This window comes from Bos indicus x Bos taurus, chromosome 4 (assembly GCF_003369695.1).
Source record: "Bos indicus x Bos taurus breed Angus x Brahman F1 hybrid chromosome 4, Bos_hybrid_MaternalHap_v2.0, whole genome shotgun sequence".
NCBI lineage: Eukaryota > Metazoa > Chordata > Mammalia > Artiodactyla > Bovidae > Bos > Bos indicus x Bos taurus.
Window position 1 is genome coordinate 100,147,479 of NC_040079.1, and position 23,317 is coordinate 100,170,795.

General features: G+C 38.0%; 1 protein-coding gene across 2 annotated transcripts in view; it reads left to right on the forward strand.

The window, feature by feature from the left end:
- The window catches only part of THSD7A (thrombospondin type 1 domain containing 7A), a 475,647-nt gene that overhangs the window by 417,689 nt on the left and 34,641 nt on the right, over positions 1-23,317 (forward strand). For both annotated transcript variants that reach the window (XM_027540050.1, XM_027540049.1), the window contains exons 14-17: positions 13,032-13,210; positions 15,437-15,442; positions 17,487-17,620; positions 22,426-22,579. In XM_027540050.1, coding sequence (XP_027395851.1) covers positions 13,032-13,210; positions 15,437-15,442; positions 17,487-17,620; positions 22,426-22,579 — 473 coding nt within the window. The remainder of the gene's footprint in view (positions 1-13,031; positions 13,211-15,436; positions 15,443-17,486; positions 17,621-22,425; positions 22,580-23,317) is intronic.

Here is a 23,317-nt window from a genome sequence, read left to right on the forward strand (position 1 = left end):
AAATTGATCCCCACGTGTGTGCAGTGCAAAGACACTAATCCCCTGTCCTGCTCAATAGTGGCCTTATGGCATTTCTGTTTAATCTGTGTTATCCATCTGTGGATCATATTATCAGTTATTATACTGATAAAACAGTTTGACTGTCATCAGTTTAAGTATATTATTTTAGGTCATTTCCCATGTGGTTACCATTTTTTTTTTAAAGCATCTGTAACTCAAGGCACAATTCTGTCTGGAATTTCTCATAGTGATAGACTCTGTACTGAAAAGCAATACCAATACTCCAAAAATCAGATCTTAAAGTATACCTGGGAGCCAAATAAATGTTTACCCCTCCTGATACATGGTATTAAATATAGTTCCCATGCAAATGTTAATATATGAATAGATTTTGGGCTGTTATGTCTCCTAACCTCATAATACAAACTACATATATTTACTTTTGCTATGAAATCTTGGACAGTGTCACTGTTGGCAACAGACTATAAATCATTCAAAAACCAAATTACACGTTTTCTCGTCACTGCTAGAATCCTCTAAGACCTTGATTGTTGTTGTTCATCGCTAACTCGTGTCCAACTCTTTGCCCCCATGGACTGCAGCACGCCAGGCTTCCCTGTCCTTCACTATCTCCCAGAGTTCGCGCAAACTCATGTTCATTGATTCAGTGATGCCATCCAACCATTTCATTCTCTGTTGCCTCCTTCTCCTCCTGCCCTCAGTATTTCCCAGCATCAGGGTCTGTTCCAAAGAACTTGATTGGTTTACTAGAAATTGATTGCCTATGCAAATAGTACTAGGTACTTCTCCAGTTAATTACTCTTAAAATTTCACATAACAAGAGGTAGAACTTCTGGAATTATGATATCATTTAACCTCTATATTTTGAAGAATCATAGAGGTAACCTAGCTTATGCAAGGTACATGTATATAAGATTCTTATTGAAATGTGACAGATTTTATTATGCTGTCCCTCAACCCTACCAAGATCACCCAAAACCCCTTTTTCTGCTCAACGTTTTGTATTTCAAAAGCATATATCACTCTATAACATACCATGTAATTTATTTATTATATTTTTGTCTATGTTGTATCTCCTGTACAAAAATGTAAATTGATGAAGTTATCTTTGACTACTCTATTCACTCATGTATCCCAAGCACTAGAACAGTACGTGCTCAGTAAGTATTCGTAGGATGAATGAATGAGTGAAGAGTTGGAGAGAATTTTTACAGCTATGTTTGATCTACAGTCAGGCTTGGACACTTTTTCAAACAATGTCCTTCCCTGTGTCACAATTCTGGGGTATAATCAAACAGATCACTGAGAACTAAGATCTTTGGAATAAACATATATAATCCACAAACTTTCTACATGCTCTTCATCAAGTATGTGTGCTTCTCTCTGCCTACTGAATTGTAGGTAGGTTCAGAATTGCCTGATTTGCACAACACCAGATTTGGACAACAGCTTTTCTCTTGGTTTATATTAGTAAACTGAGACAACTTGCTTTTTTCCAGCCTATATTTACAGCTTTAATTGGGAATATTGAATTTTTATTTAATTCTCTTTGTGTCCACTCAACTTCCCTTGAGAAAATAAGGAGTAACATTTCTATTAGATTTATCTCAAAACAACGCTTTCAAGGTGAATGGGATAAATTGAAAAAGTGCCAGATACTCAAGTCTTGAGCACTTTGAATTATGTAATTTCTTCCAGACACTTCTCTTCAATCTTTACTCTCAGCATATTTGTCTATGATGTTCCTCATATCGAGTTTAAGCCACAATGCACTATCAACAGATATTCTAAAACTGAACTCATTTTTATTTGTGATGTTTTATCATCTGTTAATGTCAAATAAGCAGAAAAGCCTATCTCATAGGACTGTTTTTATTGAGCCCGTGCTGTTATGTATACATAGGTCTCCTATCACCTAAAAGTAATTTTATATATTGCTGTTGATACCTATCAAATACTTACCAACTTGGACAGACTCTGAGCAAACTTGAGAATCAGCTTTTAGGTTAAGTTGCGTGTGTACTCAGTTGCTTCATTCATGTCTGACTCTTTACGACCCCATGGACTATAGCCTACCAGGCTCCACTGTCTATGGTTAAATTACTTGTTATCAAATGTTTTCCTAAAGGGCCAAAAGCAAATATTTCAGGCTCTGCAGGCCAAAAGGTATCTGTAACCACTACCCAATTCTGCAGTTATAGCATGAAAGCAGCCAGAGACAATATGTGAGTGAATTGCACAGGTATGTTCCAATAAAACTTTATTTAAAAGAATAGGCTGTCAGCCTAGGCTATCATTTGCCAACTGGGATTTGAACCCTTCTTACTCAGACCAGCAGTGTAGACATTCCAGAAAAGCCACTGGAAATTCAGCCCACATTGTAGAACTGCTGAGTCATCTTCATTCTGACAAGATGGTGGGGAGGTGGGGGTGTGCAGAGGGTGTCAAAATAATCAAAACCTAATGGGTGATAGTTCCCTTGCTTACCAGTTGTGGGGAGGAACACAAACATTAGGAAGTTTTAAAAATTTGTAAATATGGATCTTTATAAGGTGAATGCCTATTTAGGTATGATTTTGAAAACAGAATGAGTTCTGTAGGATCTTCTGTGAAAGGATATTGGCAAGTTAACGATTGCCCTGAGGATGAGGAAAGTCTTTTTTGGCTCAGATTGGGAAACAGGAGAAAGCGCTGTGTTTATTTACTGCTCTATTCATAAACAGAGTACGGTATTGTATTAAAGTGTTGTGTGTGCTTTTGACTTTGTGCACTCAGGATTCACAATCCAATGACTAAATTCTAGGACTTTGTCCTGCCTTTTGACCATCATGCTGGCATTCAGATAGCTGTGCTACTTGTTCCAGGACACATTACACTTTTTTAATTGTTTCAGTCTTTTAACTACAGTCGCTATTGAATTGTTCAGCATAGTTTGTCTAATGCTTCAGTGGTATAAGATTAATTTCCCTTTAACATTAATTCTAAAGTAGAATGATTTGTATTGATTCTTTCATGCTTTCTCTCTTTGCCTCACATGTTATGAATGGTATCACAGAGAACCTTCTGGACAGTAATAAATGGCTTTAGCAATTAGTTTTCGAAGCATCAGTGGGGTTCAAAGTATGCCCATTAAAATTTGATATTTTGCAAAACCCTTTCTGGCACCCACAGTCATTCTTACAGGTTGCTTCATAGGGGGTTTGTACTGCAATACTAATTATTTTAATAAAAAGAAAGCTCTGCAAACTTTACAAGTGAAACAAAGGCTTTTTAGTAAGATATTTTCATTTTATAATGATAGCCCACCCTATGACAACATTTAGTATTATTGCATAATAACCTAAATGGTCTCCATCTTTATTTCACCAGTTTCCTGCAGGTATGATGTGGATGATTTGAAAACAGGTATCGTGTTTGAATGATCGTCCCTCAGTGTCATAAGGAACTGTAAATGCTGGATGCTGCTTTATCAGTCAGAAATTCTCATATATGTGCCACCAAGTGTGGGTTTTTTTTTTCCTATTAGGATTTATGGGAACAAACAAAAGACCATCAGCAAAACTTAGAAAAGGAATGCATCCTAAGTGTATTTCTTGTACAAGTGCCCAACTGAAATTTTTAAAATTCAGAGAATACTCAATTTACAAGTAAATTTTAGATCAAGAACATGTACTTTTAAGACATTGTGGAGCTCAGAGTACATCTGAGAAAATTAATTATGGATATGAAGAAAGTAGATTCTGAAATAAGCTACATGACCACTGAACCATAATATGCCTGGAATGTTTTCCTTTTTGTAATGAAATTCTATAGAAGATGATATAAGGTTAACGTTAAAGGTTAATTAGAAACAAAATGGAGTGAGAAATTATTCCTTATTGTAGTAGATGCCTGTATTTGAGGAAGAGCATGTTTCATTAAACCAGGAAAAGAGGCAATTTTTTAATTTTTAATTTTTTAAATGAACTGAAACGGCGTGCTGATTTCTCTAAGAAACTTTTTCAGTTGGTAGTATTTTTCTAATGTCTTAATTCATTTTAGAATTTAAATCTTTCATTTGATAACACAGATGAAGCTAGTGTTTGCTTTTATAGTCATCTTTCACAATTGAGATCTTTTTCCCTTCAAATGTAAAAAGACAGGCAGAGAGTGAGAGACTTTTCCTGAGGTAGAAGATGCAAGTTTAAAGAACCAGGGAAATAAAGAAGGGGCTACTGTGGATATGTGGGCACAAAAAGAAACCAGGTGCCTAGGGTGGAGCGTAAATAAAGTGTGGGTACCAGCATTATTTCCTAACAGGCTCCCTGAAGGAGGACCCTAGAGGTTGAGGGTGACTCTCCTTGGCAGTTTTCCTGCAGCTACCATTCATGCTGTATGAGATGGGAATACTTCTGGTATTATCACTTAGTTCTGTGTGCTCTATGTCACAGAGACCTCAACTTAACTAGTACTTATAAGGTTTTAAACTGGGCTCCATGGAGCCCCTCAGGCCAGGCTGTCAAACATAGCCTCCAGGATCCCCCATACACGGACTGGGCTTTCTACCTTTTAGGAACAAAGTGTTTCACTGCTTAAAATAAAATTTAACTACCAAGGACAATTCATTATTTGCAGCAGCAGCAGAGAAAAATCTATTTACATTTGTCTTTATCAACAATATCTGCTATTATGTTTTATTCCACATCCTTTCTTTTGGGCTCTGACCCCTCCCCCTCCCCAATGCCTTAGAGGAAAGATAATACTGAGTGAGTGAGGGAAAGTCGCTCAGTCCTGTTGACTCTTTAAGACGACCCCATAGTCTATATACAGCTCATGGACTTCTCCAGGCCAGAATACTGGAGTGGGTAACCTTTGCTTCTCCAGGGGATCTTCCCAGCCCAGGGATCGAACCTAGGTCTCCCGCATTGCAAGCTGATTCTTTACCAGCTGAGCCACAAGGGAAGCCCTCAGTTCAGTTCAGTCACTCAGTCTTGGCCAACTCTTTACGACCCCATGAATCGCAGCACGCCAGGCCTCCCTGTCCATCACCATCTCCTGGAGTTTACTCAGACTCACGTGCATCGAGTCAGTGATGCCATCCAGCCATCTCATCCTCTGCCGTCCCCTTCTCCTCCTGCCCCCAATCCCTCCCAGCATCAGAGTCTTTTCCAATGAGTCAACTCTTCGCATGAGGTGGCCAAAGTACTGGAGTTTCAGCTTTAGCATCATTCCTTCCAAAGAAATCCCAGGGCTGATCTCCTTCAGAATGGACTGGTTGGATCTCCTTGCAGTCCAAGGGACTCTCAAGAGTCTTCTCCAACACCACAGTTCAAAAGCATCAATTCTTCGGTGCTCAGCCTTCTTCATAGTCCAACTCTCACATCCATACATGACCACTGGAAAAACCATAGCCTTGACTAGACAGACCTTTGTTGGCAAAGTAATGTCTCTGCTTTTGAATATGCTATTTAGGTTGGTCATAACTTTCCTTCCAAGGAGTAAGTGTCTTTTAATTTCATGGCTACAGTCACCATCTGCAGTGATTTGGGAGCCCAAAAAGATAAAGTCAGCCACTGTTTCCCCTGTTTCCCCATCTATTTCCCATGAAGTGATAGGACCAGATGCCACGATCTTCATTTTCTGAATGTTGAGCTTTAAGCCAACTTTTTAACTCTCCACTTTCACTTTCATCAAGAGGCTTTTTAGTTCTTCTTCACTTTCTGCCATAAGGATGGTGTCATCTGCATATCTGAGGTTATCGATATTTCTCCCGCCAATCTTGATTCCAGCTTGTGCTTCTTCCAGCCCAGCATTTCTCATGATGTATTCTGCATATAAGTTAAATAAGCAGGGTGACAATATACAGCCTTGACGTACTCCTTTTCCTATTTGGAACCAGTCTGTTGTTCCATGTCCAGTTCTAACTGTTGTTTCCTGACCTGCATACAAATTTCTCAAGAGGCAGGTCAGGTGGTCTGGTATTCCCATCTCTTTCAGAATTTTCCACAGTTTATTGTGATCCACACAGTCAAAGGCTTTGGCATAGTCAATAAAGCAGAAATAGATGTTTTTCTGGAACTCACTTGCTTTTTCGATGATCAGATAACTTCAGTGAAATGATTAGGTGTGGTAATCTTGCTGATGACTATGATAATTTGATTGATAAAACCACAGAGTTGTTCATTACTCGTGTTGTGTTATGTTGTTGTTGAGGTTGTTGTAGTTGTTTAGTCACTAAGTCATGTCCCACTTTTTTGCTACCCCAGGGACTCTAACCTTCCAGGCTCCTGTCTGTGGGATTTTCCAGGCAAGAATACTGGAGTGGGTTGCCGGTTTCTCCTCCAGGGGATCTTCCTGACCCAGGAATGGAACCTCCGTCTCCTGCATTGCAGGCAGCTTCTTTACCGCTGAGCCACCAGGGAAGCCTATTGTATTATAAGGTTTCATAATTCATAGAGATACTAACTGACTCTCATATAGAATCCTGTTATATTAATGCCCTGCACGTCCAAAGTAACTGTAATACCCATTAGTTGAATATAGTCTAATACCCTTTAGTTGAGTGTCTTCTCATTTCAGGACTCCCCCTGTGGCTCAGTGGGTAAAGAATCTGTCTGCAATGCAGGCCACACAGGAAACTAAAGTTCAGTCCCTGGTCTTTTTCTACTTCAAAGTATCATCAAAATGGTTATGTAGTGAGCAAGGCTTATACGTAGGAATTTTTTTGTAAATGCATGAAGAATTAGACGTAAATCATATGGTTTATATTAGACATAAACCATGTCAATGGGCTCAAAAGTAACCTGAGAGCACTCCAACATATTTGTGGACATTTTAAAGTTAAATTTAAAAGGAAAATCTTCACTTGCATTTACTCTCCAGTGTTTAGCCATTTTTTCATAGTTACATTGAAAGCCAGTTTAGCCCTGACAGGAAATTGTAGTTAATCTGCATAAACACAAAATGGTCGTTTAAAATAGTCATTAAAAAAATATTCAAGAAGTTTATCTGCATAACAGTTTCCTCTCTCTTTGCCGTAAGTTTAACCTTTACTTCTTTAAAACTTTATAAATTAAGAAGAAATTTTCTGAAGTTTAGGGGTTTTGTTTTTGTTTGTTAGCTTTTGCATTTTTTCCCTTATCTAGAAATGGACATAAGAAGGTCTAATTAAACATTAAAACTCTGTACAGCTCAAAACATGAATCCAGTTTTAATGCATTATAATTACAACCTATCAGAATGATCTGTTTCTTACTGGTCCAGTGAGATGCTGTAGGAAAAAATTAAGAAGCATATAATGCAGTGTCTAAGTCATTCTCCTAGAGAGTCACAGTTCATGTTAGCAAACAAACAACACACAAAAAGAAGAAAGCCCAGGGTAAAAAGACCTGTTTAACCTAGTTTAATGCAACAATTTTCCAACTTGCTTGACCATGTCATTTATAAAAGTCATGTTTAACACCTATTAGGATCTTCTCAACTCAGGAATCAAACCCAGGTCTCCCACATTGCAGGCAGATTCTTTACTGTCTGAGCCACCAGGGAAGCCAAGAACCCAACAAACTAGTGTTTAAAGATCATCCTTTGGAAATACTCGTGGGCTGCTGTCGGCGGGGTCGCACAGAGTCAGACATGACTGAAGCGACTTAGCAGCAGCAGCAGCAGCAGCAGCAGCAGCAGCAGCAGCATGGCATTGTGTGATTCTTGTTGACTAAAAGAACAGTGCCCTGAAGGATCCAGTTAAAAATAAATCACTCTACTGTTTCAAAGTTAGTTTCTTATTACTTCATAATCTGAACACTCTATCAAAAATGTTTATATTGCTGACAAAGCCCTATTTCCAAAATGGGTTCTTAGAACTTTTTTTCCAATTTTTAATACAATATTAATTAAAACTATAAATGTTAGATTTGGGGAGAAAAAGTCCATAAATGCCTTCATGTATGTAATTATTCTCAAAGTTTTTATTTTGGTTGAATAAGTAAACTTTGGATATGGGCTCTTGCATAAATAAGTTTATTTCCTTTTTAAATAAAATATACATCTGAAAGTAGAATTCATTTCTGTCACTAACTACCTGGACTTGGGCTAAACTTCACAGGTTAAGGGTTCAGTCCTCTATAAGACTGCTCTCGCCTCCGACATGAGCTGTGCATGTTCGGGAATCCCGGGTGAGCCTCGCTTCTGACCAACTGGCCACAGATTTCGGGTCCCCACTACTCCCTCAGGTTCAATAATTCACTGGGATGATTCAGAGAACTCAGAAAGCACCATACTTACAGTTAGAGTTTTATTATAGCAAAAGGATAAAAATCAGAACCAGTCAATAGAAGGGACACACAGACGAGGGCTGGGAGGGTCCCAAACACAGGGCATCCGTGCCGTCACCCCGTGGAACCAGGAGACATCACCATCTTGGCCCCTGGATGTCCTTTACCAGCCTGAGCTTTTGTATCCAGAGTTTTCTAGTGGGGAAGGAGTTATTATGTAGGCATTATTAGTTGAATCAATGACCACAGAGTTAAACTCAATCTCCTCTCCCCAGAGGTTGGGAGGATATCAAGAGGCTGAAAGCCCCAAGCTTTTTAAATACATGTTTGGTCTATGTGGTATAGTCATCCCCTTTCCTTAGACATCTTCACATAAACTCACATGTAGTCTAAGAGGCCCAGCATGAATAACAAAGATACTCCTGTCACTCAGGAAATTTCAGAGCTTAGAAGCTGTCTGCCAGGAATCAGAGAAACAGAACATCCAAAGTCTTCATTATACAGCAGTGTTTTAGAGTTTGCTCTTAGAAATGGCCTTGACCGTGAACTGCATAGGTATACTGCCTGAATCTGAATGCTCCTAGTCATTGCGTAAGCTATCAGTATTGGAAGAGCAACAGCTACAAAATCTGACAGCAGTTAAAACTACTGTTGAAATTTTCTGAAAAAGTCTGTAAGTACCTAGCAGATATGAAAAGATATGTCTTCACATGTATATGAAACAAAAATATAAAAATAAAATTAAAATAACTGTTTATTGCAGTTACATAAGCTTACCTGAATACTTCATTATGAACATTTTAATTGCCTAGGGTTGATTCATAACCTTTCATACACTGAATGTAAGAATTTTATAGGTAGAATAGTTGATTATAGGCGTTTGGATATATACATGGTAGTTTAGTTTCCCCAGCTTTTCAAGTTATCTGTTCTTAATCTATAATTACAAAAGAATATTCTATTCATTTTGAAACTATTTTTCAGTAACCTTTTTCAGTATTTTCAAATCCATAAGGACCATAGTAGATAAACTTCTAGCTAAATGTTCTCATTTGCAATTGCAGTCATGTGCATATAACACACATTTAAGCAGGATAGATTTTTCAGGTCACTTTTGAGATTAATCCAGCTGTTTCCAATGGAGGGCCAGCAGAGCTCATTCACACAGCTGTAAATCAGAACCAACCAATATGTTCCACGTGCTTTCAAAATGAATTCTTTAATCTATCAACAGTATACCTTTCAACAGCACGATATCATAATTGGGAAAGTTGTTGAAAGCTACTTTATCTGCACATTCATAATTCAAATGAATGAGGTGACTGGATATATCTCAAAGGTCCTCTGGTTGCCACTCAAAGCCTGCTAATTTTGTATTCATTTCAACCTTAAAGCAGCCATCAAAACAGATATAGATACAAAAACTACAATCAAAATTCAGAAGTTTGATTTTTTCATGTGTCATATTCTGTGTTGAGCTACCAAGTTTTAACACCCTCATTGTGAAGTCATTTATTTTATTCCAGCATTCTCGGGAACCATAAATTGCTTCAAGATGCCAGCAGTTTATTTAGCCTTAAAACGCTTCAGATGTTTCTGTCTTTCTATCCGCCATGATCGTTTGGTGTTAATTGCCCTCAAAAATGATCCTAGTGGAGAAGGCAGGGGAATGCTTATCTGGCAGTTCACTAGTAGCATTAAGGATTTTAATTGTACGAGATACACTTGACAGGCAATTATTGAATGTTGTTACACATTAGAAAATTAAAATGGAATGCTAAGCATTATACTCTTTCGCCGTTGTGTCTTTATCTCAGTGCCTAATTTGTATCTTTCAGCAGTTTAATTGAGTTTTATTGGAGAGACATTTTCTGGAGTACTCTATTGGAAGATCAAACATAAAAATTTTATATCTGCTTACTTAATAATACAATGTGAATCAAACTGAAGTCAGACATGACATATTTCACCAGTGCCATTTGTACTTCAGCAGATAAAATGGAAAGAATTTCCATTTATCTGTTACTCTGAAGTAGTGACATAAAAATCATGTGAGTCTACTGTCAGTTATAATTACTGAATGGCAAAAGGTTAGAGGTTTGTTTTTGCGGTTATTTTGATCTTTTGCAAGCCAGGAAAGGTGGCGCTAGTGGTAAAGAATCTGCTTGCCAGTGCAGATGACAGAAGAGATGCGGGTTTGATCCCTGGGTCAGGATGATCCCTTGGAGGAGGGCAGGGCAACCCACTCCAGTATTCTTGCCTGGACAAGAATTAATTAATCCCATGGACAGAGAATCCTGGCATGCTGAGTTCATAGGGTTGCAAAAAGTCAGATACAACTTAGCACGCACACACGCACAAGGTAGGAAATGAAATTCTAGAAATATTTCAATAATTTATTACATATGAAATAGTAGTGTTCTTTTACTAAAGCGCTTTTGATAATATTTGGCAATAGTTGGGTTTTTGTTAATTAATTGTCTTTTATAAACATCAAATAATTTGGTTACTGATGACATGGATTTGTAAGTGACTTTAGACATTTTTAGCTTGACTCAAAATGAATTATATACCTCAGTATAAGAACTGAAACTATAAAACTCTTGGGGAAAAATGGGCGTTTTTGACTTTTATGACCTTGGATTAGATAATCGTTTCCTAGATAGGACACCAAAGTACAGCAATAAAAATAAAAATAGATAAATTGGACTTCATTACCATTTAAAATTTTGTTCTTCAAAGGACACTAAAGTAAAAGAGACATAATAAGCAAGTTTTGACAAATGTATAAAGTGGAGCACTCATATCCTGCTAGTGGTATCGTAAAATGGTACCGTCACTTTGGAAAACAGTTTGGCATTTCAGTAAAAAGTTAAATAAAGAATTATCGTATGATCAGATAATTCCATTCCTAGTTACATACCCAAGAGAACTGAAAACTCGTGTGCAGAAACTTGTACACAAATATTCACAGCATTATTTGTAATGTACGAAACATGGAAATAACTAAAATGTCCATCAATTAATGAAAGGATTGAAAAATATGATACTTCCATACAATGGAATACTATTTAGTTATAAAAAGGAGTGAGGTACTAACACATGTCACAGCATAGAAGAATCCTGAAGACGTTGTAGTAAGTAAAAGAAGCCGATCGTAAAACATAATGTTTGATTTCATTTTATAAAATGTTCAGAATAGGTGAATTCTTAGAGATACAGACTAGATTAGTGGTTGCTAGAGAACGGGAGGGAAAATGGGAAATGGCTGCTAACAGGTATAGCAGTAGTAACGAAAATGTTCTAAAAGCAGATGGTGCTGATGGTTGCATAACACAGACTATATTAAAGACCAAAACATGAGCTGACCTTTATGATATATAAATTATATCTCAATAAAATTTTTAAAAGTCCACCTAGAGTTCTTAAGAGAAACTGTTTACATTACGCTGCTGCTGCGAAGTCGCTTCAGTCGTGTCCGACTCTGTGCGACCCCATAGACGGCAGCCCACCAGGCTCCCCCATCCCTGGGATTCTCCAGGCAAGAACACTGGAGTGGGTTGCCATTTCCTTCTCCAATGCATGAAAGTGAAAAGTCAAAGTGAAGTTGCTTAGTCGTGCCTGACTCTTAGCGACCCCATGGACTGCAGCCTACCAGGCTCCTCCGTCCATGGGATTTTCCAGGCAAGAGTACTGGAGTGGGGTGCCATTGCCTTCTCTGGTTTACGTTATAGTCATTTTCAAAATGGAATCTTTGGTGTTGATGTAAAATGGTAAGAGCAGAGTGTTCTCTTCCTTCCAGAACAACCACTCTCACAGGCAGAGTGTGACAGAGGATAACACTGGACTCTTGACCAGGGGAATTTTGCTTTTTCCACTTGTTTGTCTTGAGAAAAATAGGGATAAACTGATAACTGTGAAATGCCAAGTTGGTACTAAGGGAAGGGTTAGGAAAATGCTCCCATTTCTCAGGACAAATCTGTGGACTCTTAACTTAATTGACTGTGTGATTTGATGGAATGAGTGCTAGACTAGACTCAGATCCTGGCCTCATCTCTGACTGTGTGACCTTGCCCTTGTCAGTTATCTCTCTGTACGTGTTTTCTTATCTGTCCAGTAGAGCCTCCGTACATGCCCACTACGTTTATGCTATTTTCAAGAGAATCAAATGAATACGGTATGTGAAGGTGCTTTGAAACTGACAGCACATATAATAATATGAGGCATTATTTATTTAACATCCTTCATTTTTCTTCATCAGACTTGATTTTCAATGAAAGCGAAACAGAAGGTGCTAAGTTAAATGATTCCTTTTGAATACTGATTGAGAGGGTCTGGCTTTCTTCTTGAGGGAGAATGTTGCATGGACTCAGACACTTGAACTTATGTGACATTAGCAGATAGGATTTTACAGAAAACTGTTATCATTTTTTTAATGTATTATTCCGGCAGCATGAGAATGACATGGCAGCAGACAGGTTATTGTCAATTAAACACGAGCTGTCAGAAAGTCAGAAATGTTGAAATATGGTGAGCATGAATCCTAAGCAGATCATACAGCAGCTGCTTAGCTGTTATTTGAACAGAGTCACTGTGCTATGTGTCATTTTCCTGCAGGATTTAATTTGAGTCCCTAATGACAGAGACACCTCTCCATTTGCATGTTGCTGCCAAGTCCTTCTAAATGGGCTGGAATGGTGGGTGGTAATAGCCGAGGGCCATGTGGAGGAGACAGCCCTTGTCACATTTTTATCTGCTCAGGTTACATTGAAGAGGCCTGCATCATCCCCTGCCCCTCAGACTGCAAGCTCAGTGAGTGGTCCAATTGGTCGCGCTGCAGCAAATCCTGTGGGAGCGGTGTGAAGGTTCGGTCTAAATGGCTGCGTGAAAAGCCCTATAATGGAGGGAGGCCATGCCCCAAACTGGACCATGTCAACCAGGTATCTTCTGCTCTTGGGAATATTGTAAAATACTTCTTAGATGCACACTGATCTCTCTTTTTTTTTTTAACCCAAAATAGAGAATAAATAATATCCCCTGAATAAGATATTTGACCCACTTTACAATGCCTGAGTAAATTATTAAAATTACAAGTCAGATGGATGATCTCTGTATTCTCAAGAGATTTAATATACTGTATGTGTATATATGTGCATATTAATGTAATAGAAATAAAAAATGAAATCTACCTTTAAAATACTGTCAAGGTATTTAATCTGTTGTTATACAATAATTTGAGTGTTGGGAGCAAGATTGTCTTATCTGATAAATCCATTAGACTCAGAAAAAAAATCTCAATTGCCAACCATACAAATTAAAATCAAGGAAGTTATGTAGGGTGTGGGTCAAAAATGGGAAATATATTCTGTTGATATGAAATATGATAAGATGAAAGAGATGAAGATGGTGTCAAAGTGACTCTGTGTTATCTATCAATTTGGCGATTGGCCTTTTCAGTATTATTTGGAACTTTCTTTGACTTTGAATACACACTTTGTTAGCAGCTATTCATAGTTATGGCTTGTGTTCCACTGGAAATAGAGTGAAATATCTAATAGGAGGAATTGTTTAATATAAGATTGCTAGTTTAACGTAACATAAGATTCATCAGACAGTTATTGCCATGTTTGATCTACATGAGGATTAACAAAGAGTGAATTTCACACTACATATGAAGATATGTGTGTGGATATTAAGATGTATGTTTAACTCACAAAAGAACAAAGTTATATGTATGCACCAAATTTAAATATGTAGGTATGTTTCATACACACATAGATTGTCTAATTTTAATCTTCAAATACACTGCTCACCCATATACATTTGCCTTCCCAAAAAATCCTTTGTTCATCACAATAAAATTATAGAGAAATAAAAATAACTTTTGAATAAAGCAATTAAGGGCCAAGAAAGTGGAGAATTAAATTGCATAGAAAGTCTTCTAAAAGAATGTTGATTTTTCGCAAGTAAAATTGCTAAACTTGCCTTTAAATAAATGCAACTAAAGGTGACTAATATACTTCACTGCTGCCACCTACTGGTAATCGAGTGTCTCTACCCCAGTAACGATCTCTAAAGAAGAAAATGCATGACCCTGATGAAACAGAAAAACTGAAATGTAATGTTTATAATACAAAAGAATATTTTTATACAAGTTTTGAAATATTGACTTTCCAGTAGTAAACTAAAATTTCAATAATTTTTATTCATGTTTTGAATAAATTCTACTCATTTTCTTAGCTTCAGTGTGTATGTGTACAGCCAGTCAGAATTTAAGTTTTGCTTGCCTCAGCGTCTTTTATGTAGTGAATTTAGAAAAGTTCAAAATGGCTGTGCCAAGTTGTCTTTGCTACTAAAACTTTTACCTAAGCTCCTTCTGTGTCACTCTGATAAAATCTAATGCAGAGCATGTTATCTGAGTGTTTGTTACCAGACTACTGGTTACGGTATATTGAGACATGTACAATGGAAACTGAAACAGGAAATAATAGATTTCTGAATCTTTGAGCATAAATGTTCTGCATTAAAAGTAGAAACTTCTAAGGATTCATTTGTTAGTAAAATGTAAGAAAAGAATATGCAAGGTTTGTGTAACTGAAAATTGGGGGGGGGGGGGTTGGTGTAAATTTTTGAAAATTATGTCATATAGATTTTTACTGCAGTCATACCTTCCTCAATAAGTAATCTGTGGTAGTTTGCCTTGAAAATGGTTTCTGAGGTTCCCTTTTCCATTTGAGGAAGCGAATACTCATTTCCTCAGAAATGTGGGTGAATGAATTGATTAAGATCAATCAGTCTATAAATAGCCCGCTCACAGTTTGGTCCACCAGATATTTGCAGTCATATTCATTCCCCAAGATACGTATTTTGAGGTCTACTCGGTTTTCTAAGATTTCTTCATCCTGCCTACCAAATCCTTTCCTGGACTGTGCTGTTTGCAATTTGTTTGTGTATCTTAATTTTAAACAATAATAAGGAGGTAGCTTTTCTATTTTAAGGTCTAAGTTAAATGTTCGAGTCATTTACCAAGAAAAAAACACACCCACCTTTTCTATATGGAAAATACTTGAAACTTAGAACGTGAGATCTTCTCGCCAAATATACCAACATTTTAACTTGTCTCTGTTTCTCTCCCTTTGCTTCATTCCTGGTGAACCCTGGTCCAGGCCCAGGTAAGAACTGCTAAACCTTATGGTTCATGATAGAGTGCTGTTGGTTTCCATTTCACTCCTGGCATCAGAGAATGTATTCTTTTTATCTTTCACACAAAAGAAGTCATATTTTTCATAAAACTTTTCTTCTGCAGCTATTCCCTTTTTTTTTTCCCTAACGTGTTACATGTGTTTTCTCATTTTAAAATCAGGGCCTAAGGTACAAGGATAGAAGAGAACAAGCTTAAATCTCTCGCCTTGAAAAGGCAGTGGCACCTCCTGTCTCATGCTTCTTGGGTGAGGGAGAGGGGTAGGTGGGCTCCAGGGGGTCGCAGGAGGCCGCTCTGAACTGATTTGTATTCTCTCCAGCATAGGAGATTAAAATGAAAGCCGTCAAAGGACTAGGAAAGATGGCATTTGCCCTTCAATTGTTCCCTTCTCCACAACATGTAGGGTAATGTTTTACTAAATACTAAAATAGTATTTAGTTCTATTTTAATACAGCACACAATGTGAAGGTGATCATTTATGACAGTCATTACAGAGTCTTACTCCAACAGTGCATACTTTTTTTCTATGTGTGGTAGGTAGGTCAACTTTATTCACTTTCCAGGGATGTTTAGTAAAACTAAAATTTGCACAAAGAATGGTTCCAATGGACTACTTAAATCTGTATTTTCTGGAATTGAATAACTATATAAAATATTCACGTACTGTTGTGTGTGGGTGGGTATTATAAAGTAGGAAATAGAGTTGAATTATCATAGATTTTGAAATAATTTTAAGAGGCATTTTTCTTTAATGATTGAGTCAGCTCTGTTGCAGTGGATTAAAGTCCTTTTTTTTAATTAATTTACTCCATTCTTCTCTCACTGAGAAAAGACTATAGTTGGTTCATTGTGCTAAAAATCCTGAAACCCACCAATGACACCACCGCAGACCTGGACCTGCAAGCCTGAACGGGCACCAGAGCACCGACAATTTGCTTTATTTCATGTGGCCCTCAGTGCCTTGCAGCTGTGTAATATGAGACCAATTTCAGACCTCACTTCCAAGCCCTAAATGATTTAAGATAACTTTATTTAAGATAGCTGTATTTCGTATTATTTATCTTTTAATTTCCTCTATGGAACATTAAAAAATTCTTATTGGTATACATACTTATTTGGAAAATGGGCCAAATTATATTTATTTGAAAAGAGCTACTTTTATATGCTGTGTTCTTACTGTTGTTCAGTCGCTAAGTCGCATCCAACTCTTTGTGACCCCATGGACCGCCCCATGCCAGGCTCCTCTGTCCTCCACTATCTCACAGAGTTTGCTCAGATTCATGTCCATTGAGTCAGTGATGCTATCGAACCATCTCATCCTCTGCTGCCCTCTTTTCCTGTTGCCTTTCAGTCTCTCCCACAGCATCAGGATCTTTTCCAATGAGTCAGTTCTTCGCATCAGGTGGCCAAAATATTGGAGCTTCAGCTTCAGCATCAGTCCTTCCAATGAATATTCAGGGTTGATTTCCTTTAGGGTTGACTGGTTTGATCTCCTTGCAGTCCAAGGGACTCTCAAGAGACTTCTCCCAAACCACAGTTTCAAAAGTGTTGTTATATGCTTCCTTAATTGCTTAAAAATTAATGATAATTCTTCTATTCATTCATTCATCTTACTCAACAAATCTCTATAGAATGCCTCACATATGAACACCCTGGGCTAAGTACTGAAGACACAGAGACTGTGACCAGGAGGTATGGCCCAGGAAGTTATAATACCGTGTGGTAAGCATCAGTCCAGGAAAGTACGGAGTGCGTCTGATGTGGTCCGTGAGGTCTGATCTCCAGCTACAGTGTGATCGCAGATCAGCAGAACACAACAGGGCTAGCCCTGCCTGCCCTTCACTGCTGCAACTCGAACTCTCACGAGGGCCTCCATGTTCCTGTTTTAGGACAATGAACAGTAAAAGAGAGGCTGGTATAAAAGTGAAATATCTTGAGTACTGAACTGTGAGGCGTCCCCTCTCACCTTCTCCGGCTCCGGGCAGTGAGGTCACTGAGAACCATGTGTGTTTCAGGTGTATGAGGTCGTCCCTTGCCACAGTGACTGCAGCCAGTACATATGGGTCACAGAGCCGTGGAGCATCTGCAAGGTGACCTTTGTGAACACGCGGGACAACTGCGGAGAGGGTGTGCAAACCCGAAAAGTGAGGTGAGGTCAAGCACGGGGGAGCAAAGGCACCGCCACCTCCCGAGTTCTCGTGTGCCAGCCTGAACTTGCCCTCCCCCCAGGTCTCCTGAGTGAAGTTCTCTTCAGTACTTTTAGGGAGTCTTGTGTTCATGGAAAGCTCTGAGAGGATCTGCTTCCAGCAGCAGTTTGTCACCCTCTGCCTTCTGATTTTTGAAAGCTTTGCTTCACGGTGCTCTTGCCCAGAAAAGGCTGCATAGTGAACGTGAGCTGGACTAAAGGCAGATTTTCCAATCCCAATCACTTCTTCCTTAAAGGTCAACTGTATTTCTAACCATAGTTCAGTGATAATCTTTTATAAACTCTTTTATCTTTTGATGCTAAGGCATCAAACTGTCCACCTTTTGAATACTCCCATTGCCCTGGAAAGCCTTCACTAAAACCTTACCCTGGCTGGCTGGTGCCACTCATGTGTTATCTGTGGCCAGTGGCCAGTAGGGTAGCCACTCACCACGTGTGGCTATTTCACTTGAAATCTAAACCAATGAAAATTAAATAAAATGCATTTCCTCAACCACACTAGACCCATCCTAAGTGCTCCATAGTCGGAGGGGGCTACTGGCTATTCTTTGAGACAGCACGGTTATTTTTCCATTGTCATAGAAAGTATGAGAGCCTTGTCATACTGCTGAGCAGCCTTGTTAGATCTATAATGCCCCACATACCCCTTAGTGTTTTGAAAGATCCATCTATATGTCTGTCCCCTTTATTAAACGCTATCTCTCCAAACTGAGACTCTGTCGTAGTCATAGAAATTCTCTAAAACCCAATACGATTGAAATATTGTAATAAATATGGTTTAGTTGCTGAGTTGTCTCTGACTCTTGTGACCCCATGGACTTAGCCCACCAGGTTCCTCTGTCCACGAGACTTTCCAGGCAAGAATACAGGATTGGGTAGCCATTCCCTTCTCCAGGGGATCTTCCTAACCCAGGAATTGAACCCAGGTCTCCTGCATTGCAGGCAGATTCTTTACTGACTGAGCTACAAGGGAAGCCCATAATAAGTGTAATACAATTAAATTGACTCATTAAATTATACCTAAAGCATCTGCATATGATTCTTAAGGGTCTCAAACCTGGGAAATCAGTATATGAGGCTTTATTATCTCCACTTTAAGAAAAGATTCAAAAGTACTAAGTAATGTGCCTAAGCAGACAGTGAGTGAAGTGACAGAGTTGCATTGAAACTCAAATGTTTTGCCACTCTTTAACCAGTTTATCCTAACTCTACTGAGTGATAAACGGTAAAGAAACATATAAAACATCCAAAGCTTTACAACTTCCAATTGTGAAGAATTCCATTCTTACTCATGACGTAGCTCTTCGTGAATTTAAGATGACTGTTTCTTTATCTGTTTCAGTAGGAAAGTAGAGCAAGTTAATGTTTATATCATAAAACCTTGGGACTGTGTAAAACATTGGCTCTGATAAAAATAATCTCTTTTGTTTTTAAACCTCACTCATCTTAAGTCTCAAGTTATTTTTCTGAGTATTAAGAAGTGGATGAGGTGGAGGGTGGAGGAAATGAGTTAATAGGGAAACAGGGAAGAAAAAGATATTCTGTTTTCTACCACTCTTCTGCCAAATTTAAATTTTATCTTTAAAATATAAAAGTATTTTCTTTATATTAAAAATTTGATAAAGTTGGTTTTTTTGTTAATATAAAAATTACAATAGCTTCTTTCAGCTTTCCCTCCAGCTGTCTATTATTATATGTTGCTTCTTTTTGCTTTCCAAATGGCTATTGTCAATGTTTTCAAACACATTTTAAACAAAGTAACTTTTAAGGTCAACCTATTTTTTCAGTAAACATTTTTAATGCAAATAGAGAATTGATGAAAATTTCTTATCATGTAATAACGCTCCTTAAGGTTAAATGCCGTGTTAGATGCAACCATTGGGTGACATTTCAGGACAAATACATCTATAAGGAAGTGTGAAAGTGAAAGGCGCTCAGTTGTGTCTGACTCTTTGTGACCCCACAGACTATACAGCCCATGGAACTCTCCAGGGCAAAATACTGGAGTAGGTAGCATTTCCCTTCTCCCCAGAATCTTCCCAATCCAGGGACTGAAGCCAGGTCTCCCACGTTGCAGGCAGATTGTTTACCAGCTGAGCCACCAGGGAAGCCCAGGAATGCTGGAGTGGGTAGCCTATCCCTTCTCCAGCGGATCTTTCAGACCCAGGTATCAAATTGGGGTCTCCTGCAATGCAGGCAGATTCTTTACCAGCTGAGCTGCTAAGGAAGCTCTTTTAGGGTGGTGTGACATATCAAAGACTGAATAATGGTAGTGATTTGCCCTGGTGAGACAGAATATTTTTTCACTGACATTTTTCTAAAATTTTCAGCACATGATGATAATAAAAACCAGTCAGATTTGGTTATTTCTGTTGCTTTTGAAATTTCTGCAGGCAATCTACCCCCTTACTGCCACAACTGTGGTGGGTGCCTGGCTCCACCCTTGGCCCCAGTTTGGTTCTATGCTCTGTTTTCTAAAACAGTTTGATACTCTCACAGCATAATCCCTTCTCTTATGGAATGGAAAAAGTCCAAGCATTTGAAGAAAGCAAATGAACTTAAAGTGCCTTCCTTTGGGCTCAAGACTTGATCCAAATAGGTTTTCTGTCTTCTGCAGTGCTAAACAGTGGTGGTGGGACTAAACCACTATCCCCATTCTACAGTGACAAAAATATCATTAATACAAAATCAAATAAATAAAACTTACAAATAATTTGAATGCCAACAAGAAGGTTTTTTTTTTTTTTTTTTTTTGCAGTTGTGGCACATTTAAATGATGAAATTGCAAAATTCAAATGTAATCATTAAAAAGTATGTTTTAGAAAAACAGTTAATAACATGAGATGTTTATCATATTAATGTTTTTCCTAAATGGTGCAAATAGTAGGTAAAGTTTATTCCTATTTAATGAAATGAAAATATATGTTTAAATACAGTAGTCTGCTAAGAGTGATTCTCTCTGATATAATGTATTGAATTTTTTATCATTTCTTCTGATTTTCCTAAAATGAATTTATTACTTGTATAATAAAAACTGAAGGAAAAGAAAAGCCTTTGAAAATAAAAAGTTTTATGTACATAAGTACTTAATAGAGTATTGAACATCTGTCCCTAACTCTGGATCAATAGGTAATTTTGCAAGTTAATCCTTGTACATCATGTCAGAGCCTAACATGAATGCAATCTTTTCTTAGCAGCAAATCCAACTTTGGAGATTGAACTGTCCTGTCTGTTCCGTGTCCTCTCAGAGCTGCTGTCAACAGAGCATTTTTAAAATGCCAGTGAAGCTAGAAAATTTTTCCTAAGACACTAAAATTCTCCCCCCAAAATGTATAATTTAGTTTTTTCCTTCAACGGTGAAATTGCAAAAAAGCCTACATTTGCATGTTTTTGTGATTACTTTTTATTTTTTAATTTATCTTTAATTGAAGGATAATTGCTTTACAGTGTCGTGTTGGTTTCTGCCAAACATCAACATGAGTGATTACTTTTTATATTTATATTCGCATACAAAAAAATGCAGAGCTGGGTATCTGTGTGGATATTTTTCAGGTTACAAACCCAGTTAAGACGAAACCAACAGCATACTTTTCCAGTTTTTGCTGCATCCCACAGGAAACCCACATTTCTCTTAAAATCAGCAGCACAGTATGGAAAGGTGATTCTGCAGAGAACTGTCAAGATGCAATCTCCCTACTGATTGTAAATCCCTGAGAAAAGTTGAGATTCCAGGTATAATTGGTAATACAATGCAACCAACAGTTTAAAACATTGCAGTGGGTTTGAGGCTTGAGAGCCCAAGCCTTCCTCTTCATCTCCTGCAATGCAGTTCTCTTCCCAAACTTAATAATTCGGTTGACCTTCTCTGAGTCACAAATGAGGGATAAAGATTTTGTCTTCTATTAGAAAAGTGCTTGGAGAGATTAACTATGGTAAAAAGCGAAGTCCAGTATACTAGCCACTTTAATTAGACTCCCAAGAGATGAGTTAAAGAGCCCTTTATGACTGCTCACAACACAATGAAATGTAATGAAATGTTTGGATTTATTCTGTTAAAGCTAACAGTAAAAAAGGTCAAGATATAGGAAGATCCCAGCAACCCCATTTAGAGAAGTCGTGCTATTACTCTAATGATTGTCTCTCACTTCTGGATTTCTTTTAAGGTTATCAGCAAACGGGAAGCTAAAATTACTTGTTAAATGACAAAATAATTTGATAAAGATCATCAGTTACTTTCAAAAGCAGTTAATGAAATTTCTGCCTAGGAGATTTCAATGTGCGTTGTCTTCCATCATATATGAATCTACCTTCTCTGTGGAATCCACTATTTTTCTTGAAAGAAAAAAAATGCATTATATTCCAAAATTGCAACCCATCTCTGAATATCTGTAGCCAATGCTTTAGTTTCTGCATGATAATTTAGGTGTAAATAAATGACTCTCTCCTTTCAGAGGAAGACACACAGAATTTGTATATACAGAGTATACACATAGTGGCTATAATTTAAAAGATGATAATGATACATGCAAGCAGAGATTTTTGATTTTTAAGTCACACTGAAGGGCTCCAACTATTTATGGGAGGCAGAGATCTTCTGTGTCTTTATGTTTGGAGAATTTTATTCATTAAATGCCAAACTCCCCATCCCCTGCCTCCATGGTGATACCTTAAGAGAAACCTTGAACCTTGTGGGTTGGCCATTGTTTGATTGTCCAAATTCCTTTACTGATAGACATGTTTTCTTCTAGATGCATGCAGAACACAGCGGATGGCCCCTCTGACCATGTAGAGGATTACCTCTGTGACCCAGAAGAGATGCCCCTGGGCTCTCGAGAGTGCAAACTGCCATGTCCTGAGGATTGTGTGGTATCCGAATGGGGTCCATGGACCCGATGCTCTTTGGTGAGACAATTAACCATTTGTTAATGTAGAATTTGCTTAATTCCTTACCATTAAAGCTTTTAAGCTTTTAACTACCATTAAGAAAATAAAACTTGGTTACTGAATTAGTTACCAGGGTGTGCTGTTGGCTACAAATGTGCCATTTAAAATCAGCAGTGTTTAGACTCATCCCGGCACAGCTTAGCTTCTTGCAAACTTTATACTCCATCACCATCCTCCTAATCCTAGCACAAAAATGTCTTTAGATTGATTTATGAATACACAGCATGTTAAAAACTGCAGTGGTGATAATGATTCCCTCCAGGTAAAGAGATAAAGAATGAGACTCTAGTAAAAGTACTTGCTTTCATGGTGTCAAGATGTTATCATCTTTTGCTTTTTGCCCAGGCCATTTTATTTAAATTGTAGGAATAATCTTTCACACTGTGGGGATATGGCAGCAGGAGTATTGACACTAAAACTCAAAAGATTCTGGTAAGAAAGGGAGTAGAAAGAAGAAAGCTGGGCATCAATGAATCTCTTTCCAGGCACTGACTCTGAGCATCTTTGGACCTGGAAAGCCAGCTGAGAGTTTCAAATCGCACAGAGCTTCTAGATTTCAGCAGCCCATGGAGCACTTCCATGGGCCCTGGGGAGGAGAGTCACTTGAAACAGGACTGGCTGATGATGTAGGAAATTTGGCTTACCCCAGGCACATTTGTAAAGCTGCACACTCAATGGGGCATCAAAAGCATGGAA